Genomic DNA, 18,861 nt, shown 5'->3' on the forward strand with positions numbered 1-18,861 from the left:
AAAAAAGTGAATTTACTTATAAACTCTTGTTAAGATAAACTCAAACTCTAAGAGTTGTAATAGCACACATATGGCTAATGGGATAAGAAAATTAATGAAATTAGAATTCCAATCTCTTTGTAGAAAATGATTCTCCTTTATCAAATAAGGTTTACAATGTACAAATATAAATAGTACATGAATGAAGACGTAAAATTGAAAACATCCAAACCCGATCCTATACTTTAAGCAATTGCTGTGGACTTGTGTACTTTTTCTTCTTTTGGTATTTGACTGGCCAAGGTATGGACTTAGGCCATGTTTGTTTCCCAGAATCTGGGCATTGGGAAAGGAAACACTTTCCTTTCCTAAAAAGTGGAGGAAATTGGTTCCTTCCCCCCCTCAGGATTCACTTTCCCAAAGGAAAGGAAAGTGATTCCTTTCCTTTCCACCAACCAAACATGGCCTTACGTGGTATATGGTGACAAGAAAGTGTACAAGGATTTACTCTCCTTCATTTGGCAATTTAAGGTATGTCAGAAACTCCCCAATATGTCAGCCTATACTAAAGAATGGCAGACTCGATATTTTAAAGTAAAAGTCTCAAACTTAAAACTGGTTCGATGCCATTAGAATTTACTCAAGTTTGTCACTTTTTATGTATTGAAATAATAAGTATCAAATAGAGCTCGGAACCTCTTCCAATGTTGATTACTCTGGTGCTATGTCTACAAGTATGACTGTCCTTAAACACAAACTCTAAACCAAAAAGATCCCAAATTCCTCAAACACCCAAAATTGCTACCCAAAACTAAACCTAGCTACTAAGCCAAACACCATTGATACAGAACTTGGCTAAACTTAAAAAAGGAAAAACACCATTAATGGAGGGATATCACGTAAAGTCAAAACCTCATAGTTGGTAGGTTGCAAGACGTTCTGTTATCATGTCACAATTAATGAGGTTTTTGAAAATTTTCTAGAAAAACAAGACTTCTAAGGTCTAACACATTAATAAGAAATTAGTTAGCATGAAGACAAGAATATGACCACAACATATTTGGCCATACGGATGCATTTCAAGATTACTAGAAACAAGAAACACTTGACCAAAAACTAGACCTTGGAATGCCTCAGTAGAACTACAAAATATATTCAAGATCAGTAGTTATATTTATGTTTTTGCCCTTTCCTATGGTTCAGGGGGTGCAGCAGAGTACGCTGCTGCTATGCTCCCCCCCTGCCTTTTGTCCTACGCCACAGTGCTATTATTCTCCATATTTTGTTGCCAAGAGAAAACAGAATTCTAGAAATTAGGGCTGGGCTCGGGTCGGGCTGAGCCCGAAGATCAGTAAGACTGAGACTGAAACTATCGGTTCGGGCCGGTTCGGGCTTTTTTAGAAATGAAAACCAATAAAAACCGAACCCATTCGGGCCGGTTCGGTCTTTCGGGCTTTTCGGTCTTTTTCAGGCCCAATTTCCAGTTCAACAAGATTTGCCTGTTTTCCCTGTTTTCCAAACTGCAGTTCTGCACTTCTGTGACTTCTGTCACTCATTCTGGTACCTGGGAGACTAGAATGCATATCCAAATATCCAATAATCTCATTAACATAACAATAATCATGCATTACTACAAGTTTATACTTTATAGCTTACAACACAAACTCACAAATACATTGTCCATTGTCCAACATAAATTTGGATTGAATCGCCTGCATAAATAGTAAACAAGGAATTGTTAAAATCATATATCTCATCAAATCAAAACCCCAATTTGCACATCTGGTAATTTCAACACTATATCCATCTCCACGGTGCAAGCTTTGAAACACTTACTCTGGAGTTTCTGGGCAGCAAAATCAGTTCCACGGTGACAGACATCTCCATCTACTATCTGAATCAGCCATGGCCTTAGAAGTCAAGAAAATGTCTTCCCTCTTCAGTGAACCCTCAAACACAAACCCACCACTCTGCCATCAGTGCCATGTCCCAAGATTGGGCTGGAATTTTATCACAGATCAAGAGGATTGAAAAAGTCACAGATCAAGAGGATTGAAAAAGTCAAATTGAAAACCCTTAAATCTAGATTACTCACCGAACTGAGTTGCGAGGAGCGGCGACGGCGACGGGAGAATCGAAACGGCTAAACGGCGGAGGCGAACTTCTGGAGCTTCGCATCTAATTAAGGAGTCGCTGGCGGAGGAGGATTTCGGAGACGGAGAGTGGTGCAGTAGCTGGTAATGGACGGAGAGAGACCGTGAGGGAGGGACTGAGAGGGAGATTTCAGAAATTGGGGCTGAGATGGTATCGACTCGAATCCTCGATACTATCGAGAGAGAGGGAGGCTGAGGTGAGTGAGGTCGGGTTACTAGACCGCAAGAGACATGTTTTAGGCTTTTGCGTTTTAGGGTTGTTAACTTGTTATTTTTTTTTTAATATTTAACATATTATTATATCACCCAATCAAGGACTGACATGTGGCAATTGATACATGAAATCGGGCGATTCGGGCTTTCGGTCCCTGAAAATGTGAAGCCCGAGACCGAACCGATTATATGAAATCGGGTCGGGCTTTAGACCGAACCAAAAATTACTATATTAAAACCGAATCGAATCGGGCTTTTTTCCTCGATTCAGGTCGGGTCCTCGGTCTTTCGGGTCCGGACGCCCAGCCCTACTAGAAATACAGAGACAAAATGGAATGACTTACATATTGCAGTAATAAATGAGGAACGATATAAATAGTAAGATGAATATAACTCGTGAAAGAGAACATAGAAGGTAATGGATTGGATCATGGTCTTAGACTTCTACTCATTACTCTTGGAAAATTAATTTACAGGACACTAAAGTTTACAACGATAATTTACTATTTGTAGGAATGAATGTTAGCAGTAGAAGGAATGATCGAGAACAACAAATGAAAAGGAATATGGAAGAGAAATCACAAACCAATCAAAGCAATATCTTGATCAGCCTCGTCTTCACAACATCAACATGGCATCGTAACGGAGCAGGATGGGCTCCTCAAGTACTCAAAGGAAGAATAGCGGAAGACCATTGTTGCAAACACTATGCCAAAAACATTATCAGACGACAGATGGAAACCGTTGTGGGATATGGAGACCCACCGTTGTAGACCGAGCCGCTGTCTGATGAAAATTCAGACAACGGTGGAACACAGTTGTCTGAGAAACACACAGACAACGTGTATGTGTTAAACGTGTTGTGTGATACTCGACAGATGGCTCGGCAGATGCTATGCGCAGCTGCTGCGCAGCTGCGGTGCTGCCTTTAGACAACAAAACTTGTTTAAGTCCGTTGTTTGTTAAGCTTTTCAGACAACGGAGCTCTAGTGTTTTCTGTTGTGTGAGAGTTAATTAGAAGACTTTATTTTTTCAAAAAACCATTGTCTGATGTATGAGAAATCTGTTGTATGATCATTTAAACATCCATTTACCTAATGAACAATAGTGTTCAAATGGAAATAAAATTTGATGCAAACCATCAAATGAACTAGCAGTACTTTAACCCATACTTTAAACTTCAAAATACATTGGATCCACCAAGATATATACATTCGTATTAGTCATTGTTCCACAAAGTCATGAATCAGTGACAATTTATTGTCTTACTTGCATCAGAGACAAAAACATAAGTTTGCTAGAAATGGATACAGTGATTATTAGACTATTTATGATTGCTTGCCCACTTCGCCCACTACTAATGCTTGCTCCTGCTGCCCCTCTTTTCTTTCTTCTACTTCTGCCACCACTGATGTAATATGCCTGCTCCTGCTGCTCTTCTCTTCTTTCTTCTACTTCTGCCACCACTGATGTAATGTTAGTTAACAAGCCAAGGGAAGGAAACCTTTAAAAAATTGACTTGAGAGAATAAATTAACTTCTCTGCAATTGAATAATCTACAACCACAAACAAAAAACAACAACTTATTTCAAGAGGCAGCATGCAATATTCCCACATCAAAAGCCACACTACACATGAGTTGCTACACGCAAGAAGTTGCAGAAAAAGAAAAAAGAAAAAGACTTGCATCTACATCTCTTAATGCAAACCCCACTTTGGAAGGCAGGTGATCTTTCAAAACACAAACTGTGGGAGAATCAGTTCAGTAGCTTTAACATTTGAATATTCACATTGCTGCACAATATTCCTGAAACAATAATTTAAAGAGGCTAAGAGTACATGACTACAATATTTGCAAAATAGTATGAAAGAAATTACAAGCTAATACCCAATGTAGAATATATTAGACTTCAAACTCTGAACAGACATATCAAGAAGGACGCAAGTACGCAACCAAACTCAGGAAATTTAAAAAGAGAAGTGAATCTCACGTGAACTAGAAGAGGAATAAAAATTTATGTAAAATTCAGTTAGAAACTTGTTTACTAGAATAAGTTACGTAAACTGGGTTACATATAGCATCCAAAGTTTCCCATATGCTAGTAATAAGTGAGTAAAAAGAGGGGTAAAAAGTTCATCATGCTTAACCTGAAATGACAGAAATGCAATGTCTTAAATTCATTTGGGTAAAAACTACTCATCACATGATGATAAACATCTATATTTCAAACATAACTTTATGTGTATTAATAGTAACCTCTGCAAATGTTCCACCAGCATGACTTCAAGAAGATCAACACATGCCATGCAGTCCTCGATCAGCCAACAATTATGAAAACAGGGAACATAAATTAAAACCAGGAGCAAAGCCAATAATTGTCAAAACCAAGCAGTTGAATAACATCCTAAAATGCAGGTTATGAGACAACATTACCACTCCAGTTTCATGATTGACACAAGTCATCTTGATGCGTGTATGAAATTGTACACTTGGTGGCTTCTCTGGATAATCTTTGTCATAGAACAGTTTTAGTTGATATATGCGCCCTTCATGAACAGTCTGAAACAAATTCAATGAGCAAACCATGAGCATTTTCCGTTCGAGATATATCAACTTCCTCAAAACAATGCAGAATTAATTGCAAGCAACAACTCTCGCAGTGAGAAACTCCAAAATGAAAATATTATAAAAAGTGCATTCACTTCAAGCAAGCTGTGATAAAATGCAATATCAAACGAAACTGGACTACATAACCACCTCAAAATATGCACCACAAAAAGAGAATCGACAGAAAATTTGGCACATTACTGCAATGTCAGTAAATTAAAGTTCCAGAGAAATGAAAGATCCATACTTTGTTCACCCACCACAATAACAAGAATTGGACGAGCACAAACAAAGTCCAACAAAATCCAAAGATACTTACATCAGAGTAGCATTTTCTATATTTATTCATGCCAAGGAGAAGATCAGGGAGCCAAAATTGGTTTCTTTTATAGTAATACCATAAAGAAGATTTTGGGCCTTGAAGTTAGACCAACATCAGTTATGTGTAAGGTGTACTTAACTAGAGCCAAGGAAAAAAGAAACTAAACAATACCTAATTTGGATTAAATGTGGAGTAAAGGTCGAGCACCAACTTGAAGACAAAAAAAGGTTCAAAACATACAATCCCCCTACAGTGGCAGAGTAAGATTAAGATCTGCTGTGGCGCACTCTGTACCGCTCAATATACTTGCTTAAAACGTTGCTTAAGTTTAAGGCAGGATCTCAACCTGTTCTGGTGGTTTTATGCCCGTATATCTAAGAATATCATGCCATGGTGAAAAATTGCATGCCAAAATCCTATGTCATTGTAAACTTAGAATATCTACTGAAACTATGACACCCGAAAGTGCAGGCCAAGGATTTGATTGAATATATCCTGGAAAGGAAACCGACCACTGGAAATTAAGAAGTAATGGTTGTTTTGAAATACGAAAACACTTCATACGAGCAATTTACTCACTACCCAACACCAAATTTCATTCAACGAACCCTAATGTGAAGACTTTAGCAAGCAAAACTTAATCAAAACGAAGCTTACATTCTAAACTTCTTGACAGAGCCTTTGGGAGCGTGGCTTACATCCTCGAATTCTGCTCCACCACAATCTCCATCTTCCCATACTTCTGCTTCTAACATATCGGGGGCGGAGCTGAGAACATCTCCACCACAATACTCCATCTTCCCAAAAGTGAAGAACCCGAAACCTTCCAGTTGATCAAAACTCTGAAATAAAAAGTGAAGAACCCGAAATAAAAAGTGTCATTTGTGATTTGTGAAGAACCCGAAATCCTCCGGTTAATCAAAACCAGAAATCAAAAGTGAAGAATCAGAAATCAAGACCGTGATTTGTGATTTGTGAAATCGAAACTCGTGCATAGTGAGGACGAGAAGACGATAAACCAGAAACCCCCAAATTTTAGGGCTTACCAGATTCGAAGACAAATCTCAGATTTAGGGCTTCGGATTGGTACCAGAGAGTTGGGGTTCAAGGCTTGAGGGCTTCGGAGGCAGTGGATTTAAGGTCGAGGGCTTCGGAGGCGGAGGATTTAGGGTCGAGGGCTTCAGTGTCGGAGAGAGTTGGGGTCGGGCTGGTAGTCGCAGTGGAGTTTTGGAAAGAAAGAGTCGGGGTCTGAGTCTGACCATGAAGTTTTGGAGTCAGTGTGTCTAGGGCTGGTAGTTGTGAAGTGAATGATTTTGTAGGCTTTTTTTTTTTTTTTTTCCAAGTTGGTCGGAATGTGTAGTGGTCCAGGACACATGGCTAGATAAGCCATTAGTTGATGGATGCACGTACGAGGCATCAGACCATGGTTTTTCACTTATGTGTTGTTTGAATGCAACTTTTAAATTTTCAATTTGCCTCCTCTTGTTGCCTGGATGGGAGGGAAATGGGAGAATGGAGGGAAATATTTTGCAACTTACTCTCATACAACAGATACAACTATACTGTTGTACAAGGTCAGTTCAAATTTCGACCCAAATTTGAGCAAGGTGAGGGGAAATTTTTTTTTACATTCAGACAACAGAAAAATCCTTAAAACTGTTGTACAATAATCTTGGACCCAAAAAAATTGATGTACGATCTCCTTATACAACGCCAATCTCATTAAACCTGTTGTGTGAAGCAGTTTCAGTGATCACACAACGGAAATTTTTTTTTCGTTGTCTAAAAAGTGTAGTGTGATGCAGTTTTTGGCATAGTGAAAAGAGACCACTAGCAGCCCAGTTGTACGAGAATCAGAACCAGAAAGGGGTAGTTCCTATAGCATAAGATTGAATACAACTCGTTATAGGCAAATGTATCTTCCACATATCTCTTAACTTATAAATACTCATTGCTATAGAGTATAAACTAATAATCCTTGACAAAAGATAAAAAATACAGTAAAAACTAATAACAACTTGAATTACTGTCATCACATTGTTAGTATGTTGGTTGTAGCATGATCAACCTTGAATATGGGAGTGATGAATCTCAACTATTGGATTATAAGACTCCAAGACATGTTTATTCGTGGATGCAGTTTTGTATACAACTTTTCTCTTACAGGACAACGATGTTTTGGGTAGATTGTCCATAAATAAAGAATACTTAAACCAATGTAGGAATCCTTGTGACATTGATATATCTAGCGAAGTAGCAATGCAGTAATGCTTGTGGTTTAAAACAAAACGTAATGAGTCAATGGTCTTTCCTTAAAAAGAAAAGGGCTTACATGCATGGATAAATACACACCAATCAGAGATATTTTCTGAAACAAAACAAAAATTACAAGAGTCTAAATGAGAATAAGCCTGTCGTTTTATTGCGGTTACGAATTATGAGTACAAAAATTACTCAAATGGTCTTTTTAGCACAATTTACACAACTTTTCTTTTTGGTGAGAATTACACGAGTTTATTTATTTTGGATATTTGAGCCACATATAAAGGCAATCTCAAACTTAGAGCTTCACTGATTGATGAACCTTGTATATACAGATACACAAATATAAATTAGGGGACTGGGTTAATCAGTTAATGGAACCTACATCAGACATAAACCATTTATATAAATCACAAAAACATGCCTCCCCACAGATCGATTAGTATTCATGCCATCTACCACTTGCAATTGCATTGCCTCTGCCTCGTCCTTGTCACAATATTCACGACTCCGCTTCAAGATGTTGGTTGTCCCATTGAGGAGGTTTTTCAAATCTTGCTCGTACAACAATCGAGCCCCGCACCTCTTCATACAATCCGAGCATGGAACAGTCGTGTAGCTATTGTAATAACACGCTTCGAATGATAACGTAATAGAGCAGCTTGTGGTATCCTGGATTTGACAACGACGAATATAAGACACCCAAAGATGATCTCCCATCGAATGCCTATCCATCTGCAGTGTGTATCCTCTACCAATCCAAGGCAATGAACATTTAAAAAACGAATATTCAAACTCAGGATCATTCTGATCGGCAAAAACAACACAAAACACAATGCCCATCCACTCTGAATTCCATGATTCCCGATCCGGAGGCAGCTCCACAGTCAATGAATCTCCCTCGCTTTGAATATCGAACCACTCTGAAATTTTACTTCCAGGACTTACAATCTCGAATGAGGAAAAGTTCCCCTGTACCAAAGGAATAATTATCCATGTTCAATATATGAGAGAGAGAGAGAGAGAGAGCATACCTCCAATCTCCTTAGCATTGAAAATATTCCATTATTCAAGCCTTCATTGTCAATCAATCCAAAGCAATTAACAGTTGATAAACAAAAGTGCCACAATTCGGTGAATCTGCCCTGCTGTGATGGTTCTGACAACATTTTTAAGGAATCACAATTGTCTGCCCGTGTACTTCTAATCGATTATTCGATGGGAGATCCGGTAATTGTTGAAGCCTTTCGCACCTCTCCAAATCAATGTACTGAAGCTTAGAAAGGCATTTAATGCTTGCAGGAAGACTAACAAAATTATTTCCACCAATATGGAATTCTTCTAGAGACGGGAAGCGGTAGCCAATATCGTCCGGGATAACTCCTTGACAAAGATTACAATCAGTTAGATTTAACGACCGCAAAGACGGTAAAGCCCTTGGAGATGGTAACGCCAAGCACAAAGGCTCCGGACTCTTTTTTTTTTTTTTTTTTTTGAGAAAATAAACCTTTATTCAACCAAAAGAACGATTACATAACTCGGGTTTGACCCGTTATAGACTCAGTAACTCCCAACAACCTGGAAGAACATCCTCTACTCAAACCCCTCCTACCAGCTTCGGTTAAAGGCCTCTCACTAGAAGTGATGGAAATGAGCCAATAAGGCACATCCTCTAACCATAGTTCCCGCCCACTTCCTCGGGCTACAAACTTAGCAATTGCATCAGCAGCTTGATTATTATTTCGCGGCGTATGAATGATCCTAGAGATATGAAGATCATCTAGAACCGACTGAACCTCTTCCACAATTATCCCTTCCGCAGCAAAACACTTCTCTCTTCGATTAATAAGCTGCACTGCACTAAGACAGTCACTTTCCACCTCCACGACATCTAACCTTCTTTCCTTCACCATCTCCAACCCCATTTTTATGGCTAGCAACTCTGACAGCAAAGGAGAAACAAGGTGCAGAATTCTCTGACCAGCAGCCAAGACAATATCTCAAGTTGCATTTCTTACAATAAAACCCACCCCATAATGGCCCGCATTGGGTGATGCTGCCCCATCACAATTCAATTTCAGTTTTCCTCGCTCTGGAGGTTGCCAACCATTTACAGTGCTCCCATGCAAGGTCTCCCCATGCACCCTCAACCCATCACAACCATTCAACCTACCAAATACAAACCCCTCCTCAATTACATTCCTCCTTATGACAGTAGCACGCCACTCAGACACCTGCTGCACCCCTTTTTCAAATACCATCTCAGAAGACAACGAAGTTCCATTGTGATATAGGGAATTTCTTTCATACCAATTCCACCACAGAAGGAAGACAAGCAATTGTAACTCCTCTTCCTCCAAGGTTTCCATGGCATAATAAAAAAACTCAATAAAAGAAGGAAACTGACCGGTTGACAGTTTGGAGAAGAAAGCCGCCCTTTCGAACACCGCAACACATTCTCCACACCTCCATGTTGCGTGTACAGGCGTTTCTATCTCTTGGTGACACCGGAAACAAATCGCCGTCTGAGTAATTCTCTTCCAATGCAACGCTTCCATAGTCGGTATAAATCCCATTGCACATCTCCACAGAAAATGTTTCATCTTTGGAGGCACTTTAAGCTTCCAAAGATGCTTCCAAAACTTCCCTGGAGCATTGTTAACATTGTTCACCGGCCCTTCCCGAGCCTCCTTCCTAGCCAACCAATGGCCACTCTTTACAGTATACCTCCCATTCTTGCAGTAGTTCCAGATGCATAAGTCTGGTTTAGTTGTCCTCGCCAAAGGAATCTTCAAGATAGCTTCCTTCTCTTGGGCTCCAACCAACTGATCCAATAATTGAATATTCCAGAGCCCGGCGTCGTTGAACAAATCAGCCACTACAAGAGCAAGAGGAGCACCATCGCTATACGTAACTCGAAATCCATTTAAATCTGGAACCCATGGATCACAAAAAACCTTGATTGATTCCCCATTTCCAACCCTCCACCTAATTCCTTTAAGTAAACAACTCTTTCCCCCACATAAAGGATCTCCAAAGATATGATGCATTAGAGCGCACTGTTGCTTCCAGAGGACTACACTTTGGGTAATATTTTGCTTTAAACATCCTCGACACCAAGGAATCAGGGAAGGTCAGCAGCCGCCACACCTGCTTACCAAGCAAAGCCTGGTTAAAATGAACAAGATCACGAAACCCCAGCCCACCTTCATCCTTACTAGTGCACAATCCCTCCCACCTTCGCCAATGTATTCCTTTGCCCCCCGACTTCCCCCACCAATAACGAGCAAGACATCTATTAATTTCCTCACAGATCCCAATTGGCAATTGAAAAATGCTCATAGTGTAGTTAGGAATTGCTTGGGCAACAGACTTTATTAGAACCTCCTTCCCTGCTTTCGATAGTAGCTTTCCTTCCCATCCAGTAACCTTTTTCCATACCCGATCAGCTAAGGAACGGAACAAAGTCTTCTTACCTCTTCCTGTCATAGTAGGTAAACCCAAGTAACGCTCATGACAAGGAACAATGGGCATATCTAAGGCATTGCTGCAAGCAACCTGCATACATCTCATCGTTTTAGGACTGAAAGCCATCGCCGATTTTTCTCGATTAATCTTCTGCCCCGAGGCCTCTTCATACATACAGAAAATCTTCTTTAGGTTCACACAATCCCACACCGTAGCGTCACAAAACAAGAGACTATCATCTGCAAAAAATAGGTGTGACACAGATGGTGCCCCCCTGGCTATAGCAACTCCATGAACCATCTTCTGCTGCTCTGCCCATCTAATCAAAGAAGAAAATCCTTCTGCAACCAATAAAAACAAATAAGGGGAAATGGGATCCCCTTGTCTTAATCCACGAGAAGGTTTTATCCTCCCAAAAGGTGCCCCATGTAGAAGTACAGAGTAAGAAACAGTCTGAACACAATCCATGATAAGCGAAATGAAACGACCTGGGAAACCCATCACCTCCATCATTCTTCTCAAAAAATCCCACTCCACCCTATCGTATGCCTTCGCCATATCAAGCTTGACCGCAACTTTCTGCCTACTTTTTTTACCCCTCCTCTTCAAACAATGAATAATCTCAAAAGCTGCAGTAGTATTATCATGAATTAGCCTTTGCGACACAAAAGCACTCTGTGTCTCCGAAATAACCTCCGGCAAGACACACTTTAATCTATTTGCAAGAGTCTTCGAAATCAACTTGTACAGGACATTGCAGAGACTAATTGGCCGATACTCCGTTACCTTCTTTGGTTCTTGAACTTTAGGAATAAGAGTAATAAGGGAGTTATTTATTTCTGCCACCGTCCCATTCCCATTCAGAAAATTCAAACACACATCCAACACGTCCTGACCAACAATACCCCAGAATTTCTGATAAAAAACCGCTGGCAAGCCATCAGGACCTGGAGACTTTGTCGGATTCATGCTCTTTAAGGCCGCTTCAATTTCCCCACTGGTAAAAGGTTGATTAAGTTGATCCATCAACTCAGCAGGAACCCGACTATGCACTGTTTCAAAAATCTGCTCATTCATTACCCCTCCCCCAGTTGTAAATAGATTTCTGAAGTAGGACACAAAGACATTACCAATCTCTTCTACATTAGATCTCCACCTATTATCCTCACCCAAAATTCCATTGATCCGATTAACCTTCCCCCGGTGTTTGGCAAATTGATGAAAGAAACGAGTGTTTCGATCACCACACTTCAACCACGTCACTCTGGATCTCTGTCTCCATAAAATTTCCTCAGTCTCTAGAACTCTATCAAGCTGCCCTCCAATTTCATTCCTTTTTAATAACACATCTGCCGTTGGGTATAGGCGCTGCAATTCATCCAATTCCTCCCTAAGGGTACTCACTTGCCTTCTCACATTACCAAATTTTTCTTTTCCCCAACTCTTTAAATCTCTGGCGATGAACCCCAGCTTTTGGGAAACTGTAGCATTTGCCACCCTAGTCCACGTGCCTTCTACAATTATTCCACAATCCTCATGAGTAAGCCACACTTCTTCAAAAAGAAAACGCCTTCCTCTCCTCCTCACTTCTCTGGAATTAAAGGGAGGATCTTCTTCAATTAATATGGGATTATGATCAGATGTCAAAGCCACAAGATGATGACATGATAAACCACCCCATTGTTGTATCAGAGGCAAATTACCGAAACCACGATCCAATCTCTCTTTAACATTTGCCTCCCCTTCACGCCTGTTATCCCAAGTGAATTCAAACCCTGTGAAGGCAAACTCATATAAACCACAGTCCTCAATTGCCCGCCGAAAGGCATCAATCTGTCTTTGAGACCTAATAACAAACCCCGTTTTCTCCGTGAAGTCAAGAATCTCATTAAAATCTCCACAACACAACCAAGGAGTATTTGGCTCCCCTTTCAACAATCTCAAAAGATCCCAAGAAGACTCCCGCTGAGCTGTCTCTGGGTGCCCATAAAAACCGGTCACTCTACTCTTCTTGCCATCCTCCCAGGTCACCATCACATTCAAGAAATAAAAACTCGAAGAAATATACGAAACAGCAATACTACTCCTCCATAAAAAACAAAGACCACCTCTAGCACCCCCATATTCCTCATCTCTCCCCACACAAAGGACTCCATCCATACCAAGTCTCGTTTTTAGCTTTCCCATCTGATCCTTGGTCATCTTCGTCTCAATTAGGAAAACTAACTCCGGCTTATGAACAAAGATGAAGTCCTTCAGATCCCTGAACGTCCGAGCTCCCCCCATTCCTCGGACGTTCCAACATAACAGCCTCATTGCTCGTGGTGGGCCAGCCTTGCTGCACCCACCACTTCAGGGATACCCTCAGAAAGCATCACCTTCTTTGAAGATTGTTGATCCACCTCTAGTTTTACCTCAATTTTCCTCTTGCCACCCTCAGATATAGTATCTTCTGTTATTACATCACCTCTTACTTCATTACTTTTCCTCCTACAGGCCGTCACCTTTTTTGTTTTCCGACCTCCCTTCTGTCCTCCAACGTCCTTCTTATCATATGAATTACCTGTCTGAAAAATTAGACACTTAGCAGATGCATTCTCACCGCTCATAATCTTGTCTGAACTAGAACCTGCATCACCTAACAACTCCTTCACCTCCTTTTTTCCGGCCCCCTGAAATTCAGCTTGAAGTAGCTTACTGACCTCCTTTACCACCGTAGGAGACTCCATTTCCGGGAACAAAGCTCTAGCAATCTGTTTATCTTCCCCTTGGGAATCTTCAACCCGCCTCACCACTGTACCCTTGTCACAGATAGAATCTGCATGCAAATTGCTTTTTATACCCTCTTCCTTGCATGGCGACGATGCCGTATCATTGAGTGGTCCTTCTAAAAACAAAGGCTTCTGACCTTCCTTCATCTTCCAACCATCACCAAAGCCTCCCCCTTCTGTTTTAGAACCACTGATTGAATCACTAACTTCACTACCGCTACCTCCATCTCCAAACCTACCTCTGCCCACTCTCTCATCCAACCGCTTCCCATGCATATCAGATTCAGCCCTAAGAAATAGTCGATACGGTCGGTCACTCTCCTTCTTATCCTTAATCCCCAGCTTCTTATCACAAATCCTCGTTGGATGGCCGATTATACCACATTCTTGACAAAATTCCGGCAGCCTTTCATACCGGAAATCCACCTCTATCGGACCAACGCCAGGGAAATCGGCTACAGTACGCCTAAGTAAAGGCAGAGTAATATCCATCCGAACCCTAACCCGTAGAAACCTCCCGACACAATCACCTCCACCCCCCTTCCCTATATTAACTAACTGACCAACCTCCATTCCAATATCCTCAGCCACCTCCGAATTGCGATACCGAAAGGGTACCCCATGGATTTGAACCCAGAACAACGTATTTGATAGCGGGACATCAGTAACCGCATTCTCGTCCCTGAGAATATTTAATGCAATCAAGGAATTATCAAAATCCCATGGCTCTCTATCCAGAACCTTAACCATATCTTTCTCCGACTGAAAACGAGCCAGAAAAAGACCATCCTCTACATCACTAATCACCACCCCATTCTCACCACACCACAATCTACTAAATAGATCAATGAAGTTTTGCCTTCGATAGTAGCGCGGTGTTACAACCTTACACACCAAAGCATACTTACAACGTTGTGCGGCCTCCACAGCACTTGCACGGATCCGGACTCCCTTTGCCTCTCTCTCTGTGAGGACCAGCGCACCAGCAAATTGCTTACCAATCTCCTCCATCTTCTCTGTCAACAAACCAGCTATAGCACTGCAACAATCTGATTCAGAAACCCCAGGAAACGAAGAAAACCGTCCAACTTTCGATGAAATCGACCGTAGAAACCTTGAAGACCTTAGAAACCCACCAAATCCAGAAAACCCTCGTGAGGAGACTCAGAGGGACAAATTGACCACTTTTCCAGAAAATCTGCTAGATCCCAGGGATCCGGACCCACCTCAGTTCATGCTTTCCATAAAGAAAACCTCTCTCTAAGTTTTAGAGAGAGACGCTCTCCCCCTTTTTTACGAGCTCAACAGCCCAGCTGTACAATGCATAGAACAAATAATTACCTTTGGGAAACTTAAAACTATATTTTGAAGTAGAAAACATTATCGACATTGTTACCTGTCTTCCATCCCAAAGCCGGACAAGATTGCTACTTCGCATCTTCAGTTCAGCAAGTATATTTGGCCGGAAACTAGCTGGAAGAGATTTCGAAGGATACCAATTCCATAAGAGTGCGTTTGGATGAAAAAATTATAAAATCTGTAGGAATTTATAAATGATGGAATCTTTAACTCCATCAATTTAAAATTCCATTAATTGCAATTTCTATTGTTTGGTTGCATCTATTTAGGATTTGAAATGTGTAATAAATTAAGAAAGTTTAAAACAAATAAAAAGATAAAATAGAAAAAAGTCTTGTTTTGGAAATAAAAATTGAATACTGCAAAGGAATTCGTAAATGACACATAGTTTGGTGGAAATTGAAGTGAGGAATTTAAATAACGAATTCCTTCATTTTTTTCCACAGAGAAATTTAAAATTACCAATCTGATAATGCCAAACGAAGAAATTGGGTTTTAGGAATTATGAAATCTTCACTTTCAATTAAATTCCCTCATTTTTTCCCTCATCCAAACACACTCTAAGAGAATTCTCAAGGAATTTGGGGACTGGGGCCTGAACTAATTATTAAATTATCAAATTCAAGAAACTTTAGTTTGGGCATCCTAGAGAAGCATTCAAAATTCCAGCTTGAATCTGCCTCTTCTAAACAAGGTAAACATAAACGTATGCCTTTGATTGCTTCTGTTCCCTGATATTAATTCAGAACAAAGGAAAAGTTAATTCCACACAGGTCTAATATATATCATGCTAAAATAAAATGTATTTTCTATTTTTAAATTTCAACTTGGATGGATCCACATTAAAGAAAACCGGCAGAATTCTCTTAAATCCGGTTTCCATGGACTCGATAATTTTGGAAAGTTCATCCAAGCACCAAGTGGAAGAAGCATAGTTGGGTGAGAGAACAACGATGGCGAGATGTGATTGTTCGATTGCCCTCAAGAGCTCTGGAGAGATACTAGCTCCGATTTCAAGCTCTCGGTCGTCCTTGAAAGTCTTGAATACTTGCCGGTACTGCAGTTCACGGAATAAATGGGAGACGAAACCCGTGCGGGTGTCTTCACCCCTGAAACTCAAGAAAACATCGAAATCCCAATGGGGAGGTGGTTCAGCCCAAGCACGAGATGAGGAGGCTCTGTGGGTGCTCAAAGCCATTGGAAACCACCAAGATCGAAAATTAAGGTCAAGGGAAAACCACTGTGAACTGTGAAAACTGGAAGAGGAAATGAAAGCTAGTTGCAGAGGAGACCACTCTGAAAAATGAAGAGTGTTAGAAAAGTTGAGTATGGAAGGGAGAGAGAACCGCGTAGTGATATAATTAGACGCGTTTTCTTTACTTTTCCTTCTTTTTTGTCTCACCTTCCTAAAGATGTGGGCCTTGGCGTATACTCCTCTTGACTCTCATTTGATCATAGTTCATTTATCTGTGAACTTGTGGATTTGTAAGTTTGTAAATATTTTGAAAGTAGGGTTTTTAATGAATCTTTTTTTTTTTTTTTGAAGTGGGTCTGGTGCGGCTGCCCTCAAGCCTTGATTAATGAAATTGCAGAATACAAGGGAGGGACATAGAGCCTGAACCCCAAATTACAATAAGCATAGAGAGAACATCCTCTTTGTGGCTTGGAGTTCACATTCATTTGCTGTCGTGGGAAGTTCCTTCCTCTTTGTTTCAAATTTGATACGTTTTAATCTTAAAATCGGTATTCAAGCTGTAATGTTTTTAAACTAGCCAAATCAGGCTAAAAGAAAATATATATAAAAACTAGCCACCCTATTTTTGAACTTTTGAGCTGTGGTCTTTACAATTTTAAAATTAACATCGAGTATTGTAATATGTATTATAACCCAATGCAATACAACACCATTAAATATCACTATTTTGATAATCCTACTTTCCAGTCCCATGCAGCACCAAACATGGTTAAGAATTGGTGTAGATTAAGACCCTTCCCCAAAGGAATTTAGGACAATCTCAGAAAATAAGGTGGTGTATGCTAGTTCTAGGATATCTTAGTGACTTCTCAAAATGAAGACTAACATTGAAAACATGCCAAACCCGGTCCTATAGTTACGTTTTGTTAAGCAATTGATGTGGAGTTATGTCCTTCTTCAACCACTGCAAGTGGCCTAGTGGTTCTTGCGTAGTTGGGTGTGCTCCCCAACCTAGGTTCGAACCCCGAAGCTGTCAAAGTGGCCAGGCACTGTGCTGCAATGCATAGTTGGAGCATTTCACATGCGCCGAAGGGGTTTATCTTGGGCCTAGGAAGCCTTTGGGTTCCCCTTGACAAAGTCAAAAAAAATGTCCTTCTTCTTCTTTTGGTTTTTGACTGGCCAGGGTGTGGACTTAAGTGGTATATGGTAACAAGAAAGTGTGCAGGAATTTACTCTCCTTCAGTTGGCAATTCAAAGTGTGGACTTGAGAAACTGCCCTGTAAGTGTAAGAAAGTAACTTGACAAAAAGAAAAGTGTAAGAAAGTAAATCGCGTGGTGCTAAGTAGACGCGTTTTCTTTACTTTTCCTTCTCACCTTCCTGGAGTTGTAATTGACAGCAAAGACTTGCGGACTTTTCCATGTCATTGAAGGGAAAGCAGTCCAGACTTACATGTATGGAGTTGGTCATATCACTTTTATTATGCAGCCTTATAATTTAGCGCCAGTTTACTCGAACAGTATGGAATAGTATCGCACCCCTCAAGTGTAATCATTACTACTGATGACAGTTTATGCTGAGAGAGGACCACAATCAATGATGAATTTTTTTTTTTTTGGATAGAATCAGTGATGAATTTTATCAAAGAGAGTTTGATTTATTTTCTTGCCGAGAGTTCCGGATTTGCTTTGTGATTTTATTTGGTTGTGCCCTAATTTTCAATCGAGATAGGTTAGGCTGAAGGCATGAAGCCACTTGTTTAAGAGAGTGAGTGTAGGTATAAGGTTTATACTTGATGTGTTGACATCCATATACAAAGCACTGAAGAAGCCTACAAAGTTCATCAAAACTGATCTCGGAGAATTTCAGGTAATTGCATATCATGCATAATCACAGGTTGCAATCCCCGAGTCTGCCCGAGTCAGTCCTAGTCAACCCTACATTTTTGGGAGTCCAATTTTGGAAAGTATCTTTTGGTTTTTATATTTTATTTTACAAAGATATTTTTCAACTGATAAAATCGTGCTTTTGAAGTCCTAGGTGATTTAGGATTTGTTTATTTTAATTGGATATCTTTTATTAAAAGATATTTCCTAGTAGGAGTCCAATTAGGGTTAAGTCTTAATTGTTGAGAATTTATTTTCTCCTCAATATATTCAGAAAAGTAGCGTTGATTGTGTAGGGATTTTGATGCAAGAATTATTGTGTGTCTTGCTTGCTGAGAAAGAGTTCCATAGGAGTCCATGAAACACTTGTTCCGTGTCTAAGTGTTTCATTGTTCATTCTCTCGAGATTAGTAGGGAAGATTGGTGGTGCAAGTGGAACGATATTTGCAGATCGTTCAAGTGAAGAAAAAGATGAAGATTCAAGATAAGCACCTCTCTAGTGAGTCTAGAGATTGTAGCCGCGTAGAGAGCTATATGTGTTTGTAAAGAACCATATTCTTCATCAATAAGTTGATTGATTTTATTTGGGTTCTCAAGAGTAAGAGTCCCGCAGTATTTTTAATCTCAAAATTGAGATTTTCACTGCG

The 18,861-nt window shown here is 40.2% G+C and overlaps 2 protein-coding genes, 1 long non-coding RNA gene and 1 pseudogene across 3 annotated transcripts; all 4 read right to left on the reverse strand.

The window, feature by feature from the left end:
* Positions 1 to 3,841: 3,841 nt before the first annotated feature.
* Positions 3,842 to 5,911, reverse strand: LOC133732271 (uncharacterized). The gene is made up of 2 exons (XR_009857015.1): positions 4,603 to 5,911; positions 3,842 to 4,152 (listed from the first exon to the last, which is right to left on the reverse strand). It is a non-coding gene; the product is annotated as an uncharacterized LOC133732271 (long non-coding RNA).
* Positions 5,912 to 7,675: 1,764 nt separating this feature from the next.
* On the reverse strand, positions 7,676 to 9,462 carry LOC133730413 (disease resistance-like protein DSC1; annotated as a pseudogene).
* A 75-nt stretch (positions 9,463 to 9,537) lies between these two features.
* Positions 9,538 to 13,321, reverse strand: LOC133730414 (uncharacterized). The gene is made up of 2 exons (XM_062158011.1): positions 10,696 to 13,321; positions 9,538 to 10,469 (listed from the first exon to the last, which is right to left on the reverse strand). The coding sequence occupies exons 1-2, from the start codon at positions 13,319 to 13,321 to the stop codon at positions 9,538 to 9,540; spliced, it is 3,558 nt and encodes a 1,185-aa protein (XP_062013995.1).
* Positions 13,322 to 15,820: 2,499 nt separating this feature from the next.
* On the reverse strand, positions 15,821 to 16,333 carry LOC133730415 (toll/interleukin-1 receptor-like protein). Its single transcript, XM_062158012.1, has 2 exons — positions 15,963 to 16,333; positions 15,821 to 15,866 (listed from the first exon to the last, which is right to left on the reverse strand). Exons 1-2 carry the CDS (start codon positions 16,331 to 16,333, stop codon positions 15,821 to 15,823), a joined length of 417 nt encoding a protein of 138 aa, XP_062013996.1.
* Between the last annotated feature and the right edge of the window lie 2,528 nt (positions 16,334 to 18,861).

The sequence above is a fragment of the Rosa rugosa genome, chromosome 2 (genome assembly GCF_958449725.1).
Source record: "Rosa rugosa chromosome 2, drRosRugo1.1, whole genome shotgun sequence".
In the NCBI taxonomy this organism is placed as follows: domain Eukaryota; kingdom Viridiplantae; phylum Streptophyta; class Magnoliopsida; order Rosales; family Rosaceae; genus Rosa; species Rosa rugosa.